General features: G+C 37.2%; 4 protein-coding genes across 6 annotated transcripts in view; 2 read left to right on the top strand and 2 right to left on the bottom strand.

Moving 5' to 3' along the window:
• Positions 1-6,313, top strand: part of LOC100637032 (piezo-type mechanosensitive ion channel component 2-like) — a 13,067-nt gene extending 6,754 nt beyond the window's left edge. The window contains exons 15-40 of the mRNA XM_019993751.1: positions 13-69; positions 129-278; positions 380-587; positions 836-878; positions 977-1,041; positions 1,097-1,227; positions 1,274-1,437; positions 1,500-1,557; positions 1,609-1,705; positions 1,808-1,973; positions 2,025-2,114; positions 2,200-2,255; positions 2,306-3,333; positions 3,395-3,447; positions 3,497-3,644; positions 3,898-4,013; positions 4,070-4,177; positions 4,231-4,389; positions 4,439-4,586; positions 4,642-4,827; positions 4,917-5,006; positions 5,061-5,236; positions 5,278-5,391; positions 5,454-5,530; positions 5,589-5,799; positions 5,923-6,313. Of these exons, the coding sequence (XP_019849310.1) occupies positions 13-69; positions 129-278; positions 380-587; positions 836-878; positions 977-1,041; positions 1,097-1,227; positions 1,274-1,437; positions 1,500-1,557; positions 1,609-1,705; positions 1,808-1,973; positions 2,025-2,114; positions 2,200-2,255; positions 2,306-3,333; positions 3,395-3,447; positions 3,497-3,644; positions 3,898-4,013; positions 4,070-4,177; positions 4,231-4,389; positions 4,439-4,586; positions 4,642-4,827; positions 4,917-5,006; positions 5,061-5,236; positions 5,278-5,391; positions 5,454-5,530; positions 5,589-5,799; positions 5,923-6,184 (4,161 nt within the window). The 3' untranslated portion in view covers positions 6,185-6,313. The remainder of the gene's footprint in view (positions 1-12; positions 70-128; positions 279-379; positions 588-835; positions 879-976; positions 1,042-1,096; positions 1,228-1,273; positions 1,438-1,499; positions 1,558-1,608; positions 1,706-1,807; positions 1,974-2,024; positions 2,115-2,199; positions 2,256-2,305; positions 3,334-3,394; positions 3,448-3,496; positions 3,645-3,897; positions 4,014-4,069; positions 4,178-4,230; positions 4,390-4,438; positions 4,587-4,641; positions 4,828-4,916; positions 5,007-5,060; positions 5,237-5,277; positions 5,392-5,453; positions 5,531-5,588; positions 5,800-5,922) is intronic.
• A 19-nt stretch (positions 6,314-6,332) lies between these two features.
• On the top strand, positions 6,333-10,583 carry LOC100636906 (katanin p80 WD40 repeat-containing subunit B1-like). The gene is made up of 17 exons (XM_019993750.1): positions 6,333-6,409; positions 6,454-6,584; positions 6,861-6,978; positions 7,092-7,192; positions 7,302-7,427; positions 7,483-7,598; positions 7,937-8,159; positions 8,447-8,547; positions 8,627-8,716; positions 8,773-8,858; positions 8,928-9,034; positions 9,085-9,142; positions 9,207-9,292; positions 9,375-9,451; positions 9,529-9,603; positions 10,153-10,281; positions 10,345-10,583. Exons 1-17 carry the CDS (start codon positions 6,376-6,378, stop codon positions 10,472-10,474), a joined length of 1,788 nt encoding a protein of 595 aa, XP_019849309.1. The 5' UTR covers positions 6,333-6,375; the 3' UTR covers positions 10,475-10,583.
• On the bottom strand, positions 10,547-14,281 carry LOC100636780 (uncharacterized). The gene is made up of 18 exons (XM_011412188.2): positions 14,034-14,281; positions 13,951-13,980; positions 13,803-13,892; positions 13,719-13,739; positions 13,628-13,666; positions 13,153-13,220; positions 13,021-13,107; positions 12,941-12,960; positions 12,815-12,890; positions 12,519-12,549; positions 12,320-12,427; positions 12,170-12,277; positions 12,028-12,098; positions 11,920-11,984; positions 11,770-11,868; positions 11,664-11,716; positions 11,312-11,612; positions 10,547-11,263 (listed from the first exon to the last, which is right to left on the bottom strand). The coding sequence occupies exons 1-18, from the start codon at positions 14,226-14,228 to the stop codon at positions 10,746-10,748; spliced, it is 1,980 nt and encodes a 659-aa protein (XP_011410490.1). The 5' UTR covers positions 14,229-14,281; the 3' UTR covers positions 10,547-10,745.
• A 73-nt stretch (positions 14,282-14,354) lies between these two features.
• Positions 14,355-16,778, bottom strand: LOC109580500 (uncharacterized). 3 transcript variants are annotated; one of them, XR_002184255.1, is made up of 10 exons: positions 16,682-16,778; positions 16,261-16,639; positions 15,846-15,965; positions 15,671-15,784; positions 15,368-15,400; positions 15,210-15,318; positions 15,072-15,151; positions 14,930-15,008; positions 14,722-14,796; positions 14,355-14,657 (listed from the first exon to the last, which is right to left on the bottom strand). XR_002184255.1 is itself a non-coding variant. In XM_019993747.1 (10 exons), the coding sequence occupies exons 2-10, from the start codon at positions 16,573-16,575 to the stop codon at positions 14,649-14,651; spliced, it is 969 nt and encodes a 322-aa protein (XP_019849306.1). In that variant the 5' UTR covers positions 16,576-16,639; positions 16,682-16,778; the 3' UTR covers positions 14,355-14,648. The 3 variants fall into 3 exon arrangements, 2 of the variants coding, with proteins under 2 accessions (XP_019849306.1, XP_019849307.1); XM_019993747.1 differs by having other exon boundaries at positions 14,722-14,831; XM_019993748.1 differs by having other exon boundaries at positions 14,722-14,831; positions 16,261-16,618.
• Between the last annotated feature and the right edge of the window lie 13 nt (positions 16,779-16,791).

Raw genomic sequence — 16,791 nt, 5'->3', positions numbered from 1 at the left:
CATTTTAAATAGGGTCCACTACTTGTATCTCTTTTAATAGCATTAAGCTACTCAACCAGAAGGCATCAGGTAATCATATAGTATCACGGTCCAATTGTTCAAGACTTTGTGTTGATACTGTCCTTTAGGCATACAGTATTGAGAATAAGAGGCTTACCATTGAGAGATGGGAGATTGGTAGTCTGTTCCTGGGGGTAAAGCAAGAGCTGGCTCACCATTCGTGGACTGATGCTATCAAGTACATCTTGAATCACTTTTTTGAGATGTATGGAGTAGAGGTAAAGGACATAAAGAGAGAGGGAGGGGGAGAGAGAGACAGAGAAACAGAGAGAGAGAGAGAGAGAGAGAGTTATTCCCTATCTTTCTCCTCCTCTTCTAGTTTTGTTGGATAATACAGTCAATAGTGATAGCAGTTAGGATTGATATTTATGGTGTTTTTGCTGCAATATTGCTTGGAGCTATGCTCATCACTCCTAGAAGATTCCTCCGCATATTTTGGATGCTGTACCTCACGATTCAAGGGATACTGATATTAGTACAGTATTTAGCACTCCTGGGAGCACCCACCAGTGCAATATGTGATAATGGTTAGTCTGAGCCACTAATGTATTTTATCTATTGGTAACTGTATAATATAATGCTGTAAAGGTGAATATGTATAGTTGCATTATTATCTAATATTGGGGGAAGTCCCACGTGCTTTTTTGGGGATTTTCCCCACTAGTTCCTCCTTCCCTTGTGGTTCCCCTATTTTGAACTTTGCTTCAATAGTTTTCAGGACTTTACCTTTTAATGTCTTTACTGCAGTGTCGTTATTGTTTATTGGTTGCTATAGGTTACCCGTGGGCCTCTAAATTCAATGATACATATCATACCAGGTAGGGAGAGAGAGAGAGAGGGAGAGAGAAAGGAGAGTAGGGAAGAGATTCAGAGAATGAAGGAGGAGGATCATGTACATGTATTTTTGTTGTTCTAGGCTAGAGAAGTGGCTCTTTATTCCTCACACTGGTGCTGATATACTGGACAAGCGTTGGCTGTTTGGTAATGAATATGATTTAAAACTGACCGCACCCCATTCATGAATATCATTATATAGTTAATCTCATTAGCTACTTATGCATGGCTCTCCAGATGAAGTATTTTGTCAGAAACCCATTGACCGGGTTACCAGCTGTTACTGATTACCCATTCATGTATGACACTGATAAATTCCTTGATTATCTCAAGGTATGGGTGTGACGTTATACTCCCCTAACGACTCTTCTAATTATAGATATTATTATTCCAATATTACTTTTGGCTCGCCATTTTCTTTGTTTTTGTTGCCGGAGCGTTTGGACTCAACGTGTTTGGTTTGATATTTCTCCTCTTGTGTTTTATATTTCTTTATCGTGGGCAATTACTACTGAGTGATGAGAGGACTAAAAGGAAGAAATGGTAAGCATGTCTATGTCATGTATGTATGTATATATGTCCTATGTGTATTCTGATATTAATAGGTGGATGACACTGAGAGCTTTTATCTACTTTATTCTGTTGATCCGTATCATGATTGAGGTAGAGCCATCATATGTGACTGTCTATTTTTAATATCTTGTGTGTGTTAAGTTGCCTGGTTGTGTATTCATTCCTGAGATTAGTTTCGGAGGAAGGTGTGGCTTTATATCTGTCATTAATCTACACTGCTCTGAGCCATTGTATTATGGTTAGTTCTTACATGCACAATACTAATCTCTATATCTTGTAGTCTACTACTATACATGTGCATTTAATTTAAATGTATCTCTTTCTTTTTTTCTACATGAAGGCATACCCTCTAGTTTAGATTGTGATAATAATCCTCACTCTTCAACTGGCCTGTGGTTTGATGTACTCACTTTCATATTAGTCACAATACAGGTTATATTACTTGATACCCAGTATGCTGATCAGGTAGCACGTGAAATTAATGAGAAAGAAAGTTCCGCTGTCGAGTAAGGAAGAAGGAGAGAAGGGAGACGAATGACAATAAATTTGTTGTTTAGATTTTCAAAGATACTGTTTGCCGTCCTGGATGAAAATGAAAAGAAAAGCACAGAAAAGCAAAAGGAGGAACTAGAAGAGCTGAAGGAAAGGTAAATGATTGAGATAATAATACTAATATTATTATCAATTATTATTATCATTATTTTTATTTTTATTTTTATTTTTTTTTTTTAGAGCTGGTAAACTCAAATTGACTGAAGGGAAGATAGCACATTTACTTAACGTTGGAAGTAAGCCTTTAAATCTGGTCATTAAATATTTTATAAGTTATAATTTATAGCTCGGGTTCCTCCTGATTTCTCTTTGACAGTCTCACCTACTCACTCATCAAAGAAAGACAGTTCACCCACTGACATAGAAGAGAAGGAGGAGGAAGAGGAGGAGGAGGTGAAGCATAAATCCAAAGCAGAGGATGTAGCGGAAGAGATCAGCAAATGGAAAAAGGTCGGTTCCTTCTTGTGGAAGGTCTGGCTTGAGGTGGTGGATTACATTATTAATTTCCTTGAGGATAGCAGTGCTAATTATATGGAAGTCTTAAAACGTGTAGCCAAAGCTCGTCACGAGTCCCATGCACCTGCTGCTGATAGCCCTCACTCCGAAGAAGGGAGAGGATTAGAAGAGACAGGAACTAAACCACCTGGTATTGCTGTACAAGCTGAGGTTACTGAGAGTGGAGCTACTCCTCCTGTGTCTGAGACCAAGTTCACCCACTCCTCTTCGGTTCGAAAGTCGCCATCCTTTCCCCCGCCTAGTATGAAAAGGCTGAGATCCTCTGGTTACAATTTTGACAAGTCTGGTGACATTATTCAAACTTTAAGAATTGCTCCAAGCTCTGACCATGAGGAGCAAGCTAAAGCAGTCCATGAAAGACTAGAGAAGCTCTCAACTGAATACACTCGGAGACCAAAACGATTGTTACGTGCACTCTATTACTGGACCCTTTCTCATTTTAACTACGTGGTCATCTTCATGGCTATTCTTGCCATCATTAGATCGGGGAGTTTCATTTCCTTCTTTTATGCAGCGATCATCTTCATGTGGGGTCTGCTATACGTTCCATGGCCTACCAAGAGATACTGGAATATACTACTCTTCTTCACTATGTTTGTCCTAGTCGTCAAGTATATTTACTATTTCGTTTATTTTGCTATTGGTAACGATGGGGAGACTGGAGACAATGCGTTCCTGGGATTGAATGGCCCTGCTTCTTGGTTCTTTGGTATTGAGACCACCTCGTCTTATTTCTCTAATTCCTTTGTTCATCTTCTCCTCCTCATGTCCATTATATTCCACAGAGGCTTGCTTAAGGTATAAATATCTCATTAAGGAATTGTATGAGTCTATTTTGACTTTTTTCTATCCCAAATAGCAACACGGTCTATGGCAGAACATTTCAACCCTTAGTAAAAGGACAGGCATACTGTAAGTCTATTATATTTTATTAGTTGTACTCTTATTGCTTTACCTATAGGAGGAGTGTGTTTTATCGCTTCATTGGTTTCTTTAAGACGTTATTTAGCAAGACGACGATTGCTGGCGCTAAGGACTTGTACAATTGGATGCTCTTCTTTGATTGTCTTTGCTTCATTACAATTGCTTTGGGATATTCTAGCTTTTCTGTGAGTGAGAGAGTCCTTTTGTCAGGGTTTGGATGTAAAAAAATAATGAGATTGGTCACAATTTGCTCATACTTGTACCAAGAATGGCTTCAAAAGTACCACAATAATTTTTTCAGATGCATGTTCATGTCCCTGTGCTATATGTAGAAAGTTTTAGAAAGATCATTTGAGCTGTTGTTTTAAAATATGCAAATAATTATTGTGGGTAAATTTGTTTTTTCTGTGTGATATTGAATGTACTCACTTTTTCCAGGTTAGTACAGGGTCTGGTGATGTACCTGAAGTGGCTACTTACATCCAATCGAACAACATTCCTCTAACATTTCTCACAATGTTATTCTTGCAGTTTTTCTTCATGCTAGTTGACAGGTAATCCACGAGGCGTACAGTGTTTGTACATTATGCCACTTCTTCTCTTGTTCCAGGGCTATTTATCTTCGTCACTCTATCATAGCAAAATTTGTTTTTTACGTCACTTTGTTAATCTTATGGCATATATGGATGTTCCTTATATTGCCTGTAACCACTGAAAAGTAATGCCCCTATTGATTAGCAGCTGCATGAGATCCCTCCCTCTCTTTAATAGAGCATTCATTGATAATCCAGCTGCTCAGGCCATCTATTTTTTCAAGAGCATGTATTTCATAGTGTCGGCTCTCCAGATGATTTCAGGATATCCCGAGAGGCTACTTAAAAATTTTGCTGCAAAGAATTTTTCTCCTCCTGTAGGATTCATATTCCTTGGGTTGGTCCTTTGTATTGTTATAGATTAGATATTCATTATTATGTATCAGGTATCGTGCAATACCCATTATCCCAGAGTTGCGGGAGGTGATGGATTGGGTATTTACTGATACTTCGCTGACAGTCATAAACTGGCTAAGAGTTCAGGAGATATGGGCACAACTGTATCAGATTAAAGTTAGGAGAGTTCGAGAAAAGGTAAGTAAAACAAGTCACTTTATCACATGGAACACAAACTCATTCTTTTTTATAGTTATTGCCCAGAGATCTTGGTGATAAGCAAAGTTTTGTTGTCAAGCTGTTCTTGGGTGGAGCTTTCTTAGTAGGACTGGTTCTGCTCATATGGGGACCGCTCCTAGTAATTAGTCTAGTTAATGAAACCAGCACACCTAATCCACCTATATATGCTACTGTTGATCTTGATTTGGAAGGATATCAGGTAAAAAATAAGACTTGTAATAGTGTCATGAGTATTGTGAACTCTAAATTTTGCTTACTGTAAGTTGATTCTTTTTTCATTTATTATAGTTATTGCAAATCCAAGCACAATCATCATTCATATATGAGTTGAATCAGGACCAATATAGTACTTTGAGGAACAAGATTACCACCACTACAGTAAGCAATCCTTCATCTTTACTTTTAATCACCAGGGACCTTCCTTATTTTTAGATAAGACGCGATTTCAATGATTTATTTCCAAAGGAAAATTTTAGACGCATTCTCTTTCCTGGGGGCTCATCCTTACTGTGGACAGCTAGTCAACCATCACAAGATCAGCTTAAAGACCTGCTGGCTCTAAGTGCAAAGGCAGTACATAAACTTGTTTTTTCGTGGTCATTTAGAAGGTAATATAGCAACGTTTAATCTTGTTCCATTTGTTTCTTAGGTCTCCAGGCACAGGTGTGGCTAGTGAAGTTATTAGTGGGAGTAAAAATATAGAAATCAATACTGAAGTGGCGAGACAGTTCCTTGATAATCTTAATGGGAATTTATCCTTAATGTAAGATATTGCTCTTCATCATTTTGACAGTGTATGATAACCCCTCGTCCTACTTTTGATAGTAATTTGACTTCACTTTATCCTCTGTATGTATCAGCACCTGCCGCAGAGATGTCAACGGAATATACATCAATATCAAGTTTGTTATAATCATTAACTCTATCATAGTGATTAATGATGTACAATGTACTTTGCAGATTATATAAGTGGCAATACTGTAGTTGACTGTTCTGCATTACTGAATAGAACAGAGACACTGAATAATGTCACTATTAATCAATGGTGGACACTGACCCAATCTTCAAGTTATGTTCTAGCAACTGGGAATGAGTCACCTGGCTCTTTGGAGATGATTGTTCACAGTGATCCTGTTGTCCCTGTTGTCTTTAGCTTTGTCTCTAATCTCGGGTAAACCCCTTTTTTTCTTCTCCCATTCTATTTCTCCTTGCAAGCAATGCAGCCAAGTTTTTAATGGTTTAACTAAATTACAATGATTTTATGGATTTTTTGTTTCATTGCATTATTATTTAGGATTATTGGTCTGTATGTGTCTGTGGTGCTGGTGATCAGTAGATTCTTGAGGAGTTTCATCAATTCCCTCATGTTTGAAATAATTATTGATGAAATACTCTATCCTGATCCTCTACTTGAGTTGTGCGATGATATTTTTGCAGTTCGAGAAGCAAAAGATTTTGTTCTTGAAGAAGTTTTGGTTGGAAAGTTGTTTTATATTTTCCGATCGCCAGAGAGGCTGCTGAAGATTACCGAACTTCCTAAAACTAAACAAGATTAAATTATTATTGTTATTATTTCTTAATTCATCATTGTTATTGTTACAGTTTTGCTTCAAGTCTTATTTTTCATAAATTAAAAATTAATTTTACTACAGACACGTGCTTGCACGTGTGTAGTTATAACCTCACGTGATCAGTGATCTCTCTTTATTTGCTCCGAGCTCCGCCTACAAATAATTCCCGCCTTTAAATGGCCTCAAATGCAAAGAGTAACTGGAAGATCAGTGAGTTTGCCTACTTTGATGTATGAGCTTCTCTTTCTTTTTAGGTGAATTTGTAGCTCACGGCAGTGATGTACTGTGTGCTTGCCTCAGTCCGTTCACTGGCCGTACACTAGCCACTGGCGGAGAAGACAAGAGAGTTAATCTATGGCTAGTTGGACAACCTCAAAATATCTCTGTAAAAAAATTAAAATCATATTTGGGCTACCTGTAAAAAAATTAAATTGCATAATCCTTGCAACAAGAGTTTTGGTTGGTTTATTTTGTTAAGTGGGTGATTTATTATTGAGGATAAGAACCAAGTAGCTGTTGCTTCCTTATAAGGAAGGTGAGGCAGATTTCTAATTTTATTCTCCTTGCAAAAAACAGTGCAATCTCATGTACTTATGATATAGGGCTTTATGATTCAATATTGTTATTATTTAAATATATTATTATTTATTTATTTATTTAGAGTATTTCTGGATTAAGTTCACCAATAGAATGTATAACATTCAATGGGAGTGAGAGCTGGTTGGGGGCGGGGTCTCGTTCAGGCTCCCTTAAAGTATTTGATTTGAATGAAAATAAAGGTATGTTTATCCATCTATTAATTATTTAATCAGCTCGCTCTCTCTCTCTCCCCCCCCTCTCTTTCTCTTTCTCTCTCTCTCTCTCTCCCCCCCCCCCTCTCTCTCTCTCTCAGTTGTTAGAAGCATAAGCGGACACAAGTCCTCCATATCTTGTCTGGATTTCCATCGCTATGGCGACATATTAGCCTCAGGCTCTATGGACACCAACATAAAAGTGAATCCATTTTCTATTTATTTATTTGTTTATTTATGTACTTACCTCTTTATTTATTTACTTATTTATTTATTTGTTTGTTTATTAATTTATTTATTCTTTGTTGCAGCTGTGGGATGTTAGGAGGAAAGGTTGTCTGTATACATATAAAGGACATAGCGACGTGATTAATGGGATACAGTTCAGCCCTGATGGTAAATGGCTTGTATCAGCAAGCTCCGATAATGCAGTCAGAGTTAGTAAATCAAAGAGAGAGAGAGAGTGAGACTTGTAATTTTTTATTCCTCTAGTTGTGGGATCTTAATGCTGGGAAGTGTTTGAAGGAGTTCAGTACTCACTCTTTGCCTGTTAACGATATCCAGTTTCATCCCAAGGAGCTTTTACTAGCAGCTGCCAGTAGTGACAGGTATATAACGCCATTAGCAAGACACATGCATATAGTCCATGGTATGGCCTCACCCCAATAGCTGCTGCATTCATTCATTCACAAAGTCCTTATACTATAGTACAGGGATTTTGGCTAAATTTCGCCAAAAATGAAAAGTAGAGAATTCTTCATTTTTATATATTTTTTCTAATATATATGCATATTCTTATGTTGCGTAGAAAGTTTGAACTGATTTCAATCAAAATTGGATTTTTACGAATTTTTCAAACTTTCTTTAAAAAAATAGTGATCACCCTGCATACATGTGATAATACCAATACTTACTAAATTAAATGTTCCATGTATTCTTTGTTTAGGACTATCAGTTACTGGGACCTTGAGACTCTATCGCTTATCTCCACATCTCCCCCTGAAGGATTTGGTATCAGAAAGATACTCTTTCATTCCGAAGCCAACGTTATCTTTAGCGCTTCCCAGGATTGCCTGAGAGTTCATAGCTGGGAGCCAAGCCTTCAACTGGACTATCTCTCCATACCTTGGGGAAAGACAGCCAGCATGCAGCTCTCTGGGGATCAGATTGTAAGGAACACATGTATATTCATGAGCAAAGAGCTCCAGAATAAATCAAAATTAAAAGTTCATGTATCCATCCATTCTGTTAAGTTTCTGTGGCCTTTCCTTTGGAGAACTTGTAGAAGATTTAATTCGTAATAGTGCTTACATGTAACTCTCGCCTTCCTTTTAAAGCACTATTTCTCAAAAGTCAAAACATGTACATGCACTATTATTGGTCATTGCCCTTTTTACTGAAGTTCCTCAGAGAGTGCACCTTGGTTAGTATCATGTGATATCATATCTTCCTGTAGGTAGGCGTGTCTTATTCCTCTACAATGGTCAGCCTCTGGTGTATTGATTTCAAGAAACTAAAGCCGTGGTCACACTCTGAGAAGAAGAGAGACTACCAAAGGTAATGCCGTTCTTTAAAAAATGGTCCAGAATTATTTGCATCAATTAAGACCAGCAGTTATGATTGTGTTATATTTTAGCGTAAGACAGAAGTTTCAGTATCGCGAGGAAGAGATTGAACGACCTCTGACCCAACCAACAGGACCCCCACAGGAGGAGGAAGAGGAGAGGTACACTTGTACTACTACTGAGTATATCCCCTGCTGTCCTTCATTCCTGTCTCTAGGGAGGTGGGTGAATGTGATGAGTCTCCTCCAAAGGAATTGCAGTCAGAGGATAGGCAGATGCTGTTTAAAGCCAGAGAGCAATTGGGTAATTATTTATGATATTATATCATCATCATCATCATCATCATCATTATTATTATTATTATATTTTTAGTTAGGACGCCACCTAAAGGTAAAAATTTTTTGCCATTTCAACCTCCTTTGGTTCAAACTCCGCCTCCTGAGCCCCGCCCCCACATACCCTCCTTTGATATTAATAAAGTACATGATGTGCATTACTTTTGATGTACTTCATTTTTATTTCTCGTTAGCCACACCCACAAGACTCCTATTATGGTGGGCCCGAGTTAGAGAGAGATATCAATGAAGGTATTAATTATTATTATTATTTATTTATTTATTTTATTTAATATTTAAATTTTATTATTATTAGCTCATTCTGATGTTTGCAGTATGTTGAGAAACAGATTAAAATTATTGCAAGAAGTGAGATCAGAATGGTCTCTATCTGAACCAAAAGTGAGTCCCTCGTTATATTATTATCAATTGTTGTTGTTGTTGTTGTTATTGTTTTTGTTGTCGTTGTTGTTGTTGTTGTTAGGGTGCTCTTGAAGTAGCTGTCAACAGTGGGGACCAATCAGTTATTATCGATCTGTTATCAATACTCAACTTAAAGAGGTGAAGTGTGTATGATAATAGAGCCTTTCTTTATCATGAAGCCTGGTCCACTCTGTTAATTATTGGGTGATGTGTAGGTCATTATGGAGTCTGGATATGGCAGTATTGATACTACCAGAACTAAGATTGTTATTGAAAAGCAAGCACGAGAGGTATTGCATTTACTATTTATTATTCTCTGGCAGGGTTTCCTCACACAAAGCATGCTAAGTGAGCTAAACAGCATGAGCTTCATGAGCTGACAAGCACTACAATACAGTACATGGTTTTTGGAGCAACTTTAAAAATTCATAAAAAATCTAAATTTGATCGGAATCAGTTCAAACTTGATATACAACATTAGAACATGTATATGTATAAGAAAAAATTATAAAAATGAAGAATTCTCTCCTAGTCATTTTTGGCGAAATTTGGCTCGAGACCCTGTACTATAGTACAGGGTCTTTGGCCCGATTTTGAAGCAACTTTAAAAATTTGTAAAAAATTTGAATTTGATCAGAATCAGTTCAAACTTTTTATACAACATTAAAACTTGTATATGTATAAGAAAAAATTAGAAAAAAGGAGAATTCTCTCCTTGTGATTTTTGTTGCAATACCCTGTACTACTATAGTACAGGGACTTTGGCTCAATTTTTGAGTAACTTGACAATCTTGTGGGAAACCCTGTTCCCCAAGTGTCCTTCATTACTGTCTTGCTAGGTATTTATCTTGTGCTACTTTTGCTATCAAGTTGATACTAAAATCATTTGCTTCGGTCATAATTTCTAATATTAGACATCAGACGACACCTACTGCTGGACAGGGCATTGACTTAGCTCGTGAAGAAAGGTTTGCATTGTTATTATTATTTTATTATTAATTGCCATCAAATTTATTTTTTGGTTACATTAGGTTAGAGAGGTGTCAGATTTCCTATTCCCATCTCTGTCAGATAAGAGAGGATCTGGCCACACCTTCCCCTTTGCTCTCACGTGTTGTCAAGGAAAGTGGCCTAATGGAAACATTCTCCCTATTAGATTAGCAACATTAACTTGTTTAAAATTTCCCTCAATCCCTCCTCCCTTTTTCTTCCTTCATTCTGTCATGACTTTAAAGTGAAATAAAGCAGTCATAAGACTTTTACTAAAATACAGTGTATCATTAATTACGTTTACTAAATTTTATGATGATTATTTATTGTACAGCTTATGTTCCATTTACATGTATAATGTGTGTGTATATATGTATTGACTAGGACTGTGTACAGTTTATGTCTACAGTTAAGTGCAGTGTGTCTATGTACAGGACTGTATCTACAGCACATCAGAGAAGTTGATATAATGAAGCTGAAGTGTTTGCGGATTGTGCTGGTTTCGAACTGATCTCTGCACTGTTTGTGGCTGATGTCCCATAGCCTGTCTTGATGCTCCAGGTCTATCTCCCTGCTGTCCTCCTGAAGCTTCCATTGGCAATCTTGATCTGTATGGCTGCTCAGCTCTCCTTCCTTCAGTGATGGCTCTTTGATCGGTTAACCTTTTCCCTTGAACTGCCATTGACAAGGAACCACAGTTGCTTCTCTTTGATCCATTATTACTGCCTTGCTTCCTTACCCAGGCTGGCCTGTTGTACTTTGCTGCTCCTACTGTCCTTGTTCCATCATCAGGGCCCAGAAATTGAATGGATGTCACTGTAGGATCTTCTTGTATTGTTTCTTGCTTGTTCACTGCAGCCAAAATTGGCTTCCAGTGACTTCGATGACGATGCATGAATGTCTTGTTTGCAGAGAGTGGTTTGTAGGAACTTTTAATTTTTTCCAACTTTCGTGTTTCACCTGCAAAATGAACATTATTACACAGAGAAGTATCATAAATTTTCTTACTTTCTTTCTCTTCTAGTTTTGGCTCCTCTCTTTCATGCACCAGTACTGGAGGAGCTTCTATAGGAGGAAGGAAAGGTGAGACGCTTGCAGATATGGAAGATTCCTGAATACTCAAAGGAGATGAGCTTGGGTTGCCTATATGCAGTGGTGCAGGTGATGCTACAGCAGAGGGGATCCTCCCCTTGTAGCCAGCAGGAGTGAAATATCGTGGCGATTTGACTGCTGTTACCGGTGGAGCCAATTCTGGGGTTATCGGCATGAAAACTGAACTGAAATCAATCTTGCTCATCTTAAGCAGATTCTTCATAATAATGATAACAATAATAATAATGATAATGGCTTATGATTTTACTTCAGGTTTAGATTTGCTTTTCTTTTGTATTGGTTTCTCTTGCACTGATCTCCCTAGTTAATGAAGCACAAAGCCATCATTCCTCCTTATATCATACAATGCTTACTTAGTAGCTTTGGTCTACAAGCATGTGTCACTTCCTTTACTTGTTGCTTTTTGGTTTCTTCCTTTCCACTAGACAAAGGCTCAGGCTCTTTAGCATCATCTATATTCAGTAAAAATTAATTCAGAAGCATTGCTGCTAATTAGTTTGTACTTTTCACAAGAGTAGGTGCAATTGATACATTGTCAGTAGTCTCTTTTTCACTTTTATTTTCTTGACTGCAATGAGTCTTATAAACATGCACATATTGCATATGATTACTTCTCTACAGTATAAGAATCAGGTATTTTCAGTGTCCTACGAGCCGCCACATCATCAGTTTTTTGTTCATGCTATGTGCATGTGTATGGGATACAACACAAAGTACAAGTGAATCTAATTTCATATATATATATACACATACTGGTATGCAACCTTCATTTCTCTTAGGTGGAGATGCAAAAGCAGCGGAAACAGCTACTTTTTCCTTTTCTTTTGAGTCTGCAATTTCTGATTGCAATTGTTGGATTTTCTGGAAGCAGAGATTATGGATTCAAATAACATCTGAACTAACTGCATATGCCTGCTCTAGACTGTTATGCATTTGAAGAGCTGGCCGATTATCTCCATTCCCTTTCTTACTAAGGAGCTCCTTATTTTGCTCTCTCAAAGCAGCTACTTCCTGTCATAAAAAAATGACAAGTACAAATGCATGCAAGCAAGAGTAGATGATGCACTGTCACTATTAGTATAGTTAGGATTTCACATATAACCTTATTCATTTCTTGTAGTTGCCTTGTTATTCTAAGGGTGAGAGGCAAGATGAGAAGAAAAGTGAGAATTAAAGGCATTGAAAAGAAACTCCATTATAAATCTTTCTTCTGTTAATACTTGTCATTATTTAACATTTTCCTTTGTACTATGCTATTTAAGGCTTAGTTATTTGATTCAGTTGCAAGTCTACTGTTATCAATTACTAACACTTTATGCTTTATGGATGGATCTTACACTATCTCACTTTGTTTAACACTACTATTGCTCAATATGTACTGGCATAGGAACTTAATACCTTAAATTCTGCATTGCTTCTTTAGTAAATATGTCTCTTAAGTGGTCCACCTGGGACTTTTCTACTGAAGAATCTCCTACAAATTAAAAAAAATTATTAACAAATAATAAACCTCTCCTTTGATGCCTTTAATTAATATTGGCAGCCTGCAGCAAAAGAATAAGTTTTGGTATAAATTAAGAATGTTGTTTTCTGAAAGTAAATACTTGTTGATTAGTTTTCCCATCCCAACAAGCTGTTTGCTAATCTCAGACAGCTTGTTAATATCAGACAATACGACTCTCCAGGCATTCCTATATGGTCTATACAACACTGTGTGGATTATAGTATATGCATACATGAATCTCTCTTCATCAATGTCTAGATCTAACAATTGTAGATCTGGAGTATCAACAGCAGATGGAAGCTGCAGTATACAAGAAAACACGGTGTACATACATAGGAATGATTAAATTATGATTATGATGATTAAATTATGATTATGATGATTAAATGCCTTTTCATACTCGCAAAGGGTAATGCTAATGTGTAGGGATTGTGCGTATCACACCTTGAGAGGTGTCACGGTTGCTGTGCGACGAATGGCGAAAAGTTACGCTGTGCGATCAATGTAAACCAAAGGCAAGAAGAACACAAAATGATACACAATTCAGCTGCTAGTGAGAACAAGATCCATGCGCATTATTTGAGCTGTATCAACAAAAAGCACATGGAGCGCTTTAAAAACTGTAAACTGTGCGCAGTGTGAAAAGGCATAGATACTTTAATATTAAAAGTATATATGGAAAAGGCCTAAGATGATAATATTTTTACCGATAAATCTTTGAAATATGAGATATGGTTCTTAAAGAACTACAAACGGGAATTTTTGTTAATGGTGTCTGTGTGTTATGCAAATGCTTACAGCTTTCAGAGACTGCAGTATCTATATAATGGTATCACAAGGAAATTAATATCACAGCAGTTTGTGTGTTGAATGCTTACTTACCAAATCTCTTTCTCTTTGGGTTGATTCATAATTTTGCAATAGCCTCTCAACATTATTCTCATCAATATCATCAGTCCTTCTGCTCTTGTGCTACAGAAATAGAGAAATATGCACAAAGTATAAGACTGCAAAGACTTTTCTTTCATACTTCACAAAATTCATCATAATCAGTTAATACCTACAAACAAAATTGGGAAAAAATTCAATCCAACAATTAGTTACAGGGCCTACATTGTTAACTCTCTTTTTTATTGAGCCCACTTCTCTGAGAATGTTTCTATATGCCTCAACTTGAGTTTGAGCATTTCCACTGTGACCAACTTCAGCTTTTGCAAACTGAGGCTCTTGCTGCACTGCAGAAGTCTTTGCTTTCTTGAACCTCTTAGCTGTCACAGATGAACGAGAATCCTTGTTGTTATTCATCATTCTCTCTTTCTCTCTCTCTCCCCTTGTTCTTTACAGCAATCTTCCCCCTCACAGATGTAAGTGAGAAACAAGCCTTAAAGTTTTGCACCCCCCCTCCCAATCAAACATCTCTCCATCTCCAGCATATTTTACGTAACATAACAGATAAGTGAATAAATGAATGAAGAAGTGAATAAATGAATGAAGAAATGAATAAGTAAAAGTGTCTGTTGATAAGTGTTTATAAGCACAAATGATCATGATGGATGAAAAATCCTATTAAATTAACAAGCGATTAAGTAAGTGATTTGAATAATATACAATGTAAGTGATAACTGAGAGAGAGAGAGAGACTGTAAACTCAAATGAATTGGTTATGCAGATCACATTTATTAAAGGGTTAAAATGTGTCACTACATGCATTAAGTAAAGGGAAGAGAGCTACATTAGCTAAAGGGGAAAAGAAAGAAAAAAAAAGGAAAACTACATGCAGTGACAAATAACGTAAACTCACGATGTCGTAGTGCTGACCAATCAAATAGAGAGACTCTAAGAGTTGCGGACTTTCAGTTCTCAGGTTTCGTTTTATCTGAAGTAAATGTGAACGATGATACTTGACGTTATCTGAGAAAGCATATATATATATGACGACATAAAGCTTTTGAGGCTTATAAAGGCACAATAGCATTGAACTTTGAAGGATATCTACTAATTTAACTTGCCTGTGGTGGGACTTCTTGATGGACTCATCAATGGGCTAGTGGGAAGAGATGACATTTTGGCAAATTTCTTAGAAGAATGCTAGAGAGAGAGAGAGAGCGAGAGAGAGAGAGAGTAGATTAAGGAATGAGAGTTTTAAAATACCTTTCTTTCAAAATCATGAAAGCCATCAATGCACTTACGCCGGTCCCACTCTTTAGCAGCATTTATAAAGAAAGAAGTGCCTATAAAATTAAAAGGACAACACGGCATTCTTAAAAAGTCTACCTCCACTTCCATTACCTTGAAACGTCTTTACGGGCGTCATGATGCAATTTGAATAGTCAGCAATTGATTGCAGCTGATCAATAATCCCTGGTGTCACATCGTAGGGGAACGTATACAGAATGCTCTATTATCGCATCAATTATAATAATTATAAAATAAACTCAAGAACTTACCTCCGTAATACTGGCTTTGGTTTGCTGCTCAACCTTAGAGGAAGAGAGACAGAAATAAACCCATTTATAAGCCATGTCCTTTCCACCCTATCCTAAAGCCCACCATATACTAGGCAACAAACATGTTGCTAGCAATATTTGTGGCTACTTCGATCTTGTAAGCAACATGTTGCCAGAAATAGAAGGCTGTTCTATTTCTGGCAACATGTTGCTTACAAGATCAAAGTAACCACAAATGTTGCTAGCAACATGTTGCCTATTGTATGAGGGCTTTAAGCACACACACATAATAAATAATAATACCTTAGTCCTATCTTCTCCATCAGAAGACAGGGAACAAGAAGATTCAGTTGGAGCAGGACTATCTACAAAGGCACTGCAATACTCTTCTGAATTCTCTCCAGCTAGTTTCTCATCCTGTAAAGCGAACAAGGTTAGGCAGACAATGGTTGGATAATAATTGGAATTGTTTCTTTACCTTTAAATTTGGTGGAGGGAGAGTGAAGTGAAGAGAGGATCTTTCGGGAGGTGGAGACAAAGGGAGAGGGACAGTTTCTGGGGAAGCAATCTTTAGAAGCTTATCAAGTGCAGCGATGGGCTACATACAAATTAAGCAACAAGATGAATGTGCTAAATTGTTAAATACTTAACAAATTTAAGGCAAAAAAGGAAAGCAAAAGTATTAACTCCTAATCATTTGCTGTCTAGCATAACAATGAAGCTTACAATGGTTTCAGGCTAAGCTTATGAATAAATACATTAAATTAGGTGACAAGATGGTCACTAATTAGAATAAATGTACAAGACTACAGAATCACAGGCAAAGAGAAAGGTGCAAGTAAAATTGATTGAGCTAATTGAGGGAGTGACTACTGCATCAGTGACAAACATACGTCGGTTTTGGATTTGTCAAAATTTTTGAACTCGGCCCTGAGTGCGACACCAATCTGATCAAACTTTGCTTTAAAGGAACTCAAATTGATGAAACCCTCTCTGAGCTGAACAAGGTCTAGGAGCATCGGGAGCAAGTAATCAAGCTTGATTTGACGATCGATCCCATTTGGTCGTTTGGTGATTGCACGTGTGATGCCGGGGATAAAGTCTTCCACCACGTTCACAGCTTCATCAGGTGTCTTGGACTCCAAAACTTCTACAATGCCAAACAATAGCCTAACAACCAATTTCTTCTCTTCAGTTGCAAAAGACATAGCTAACTGCTAGCTAATTAGATAAGTTGAGCTCGTGCAAAAACTACACACAGAAAAAGAGAATCTGTTGAAAAATTCAATGAGAGAATAGCAATTTAGTACTAACTAGTTTGGATTTGCAAAGTTTTGAAGAAGGCTATCCAATCTTAGTGAGATTGAAGACACTCACAGCCGCACGCAGTTCACTAGTTCAGCTGAGCTTTTTGGGAACACGTG

This window comes from Amphimedon queenslandica, unplaced genomic scaffold (assembly GCF_000090795.2).
Source record: "Amphimedon queenslandica unplaced genomic scaffold, v1.1 AMPQUscaffold_13489, whole genome shotgun sequence".
NCBI classification, from domain to species: Eukaryota; Metazoa; Porifera; class Demospongiae; order Haplosclerida; family Niphatidae; genus Amphimedon; species Amphimedon queenslandica.
The sequence above is the reverse complement of the archived record's forward strand: the minus strand, read 5'-3'. Positions and strand labels throughout refer to the sequence as shown.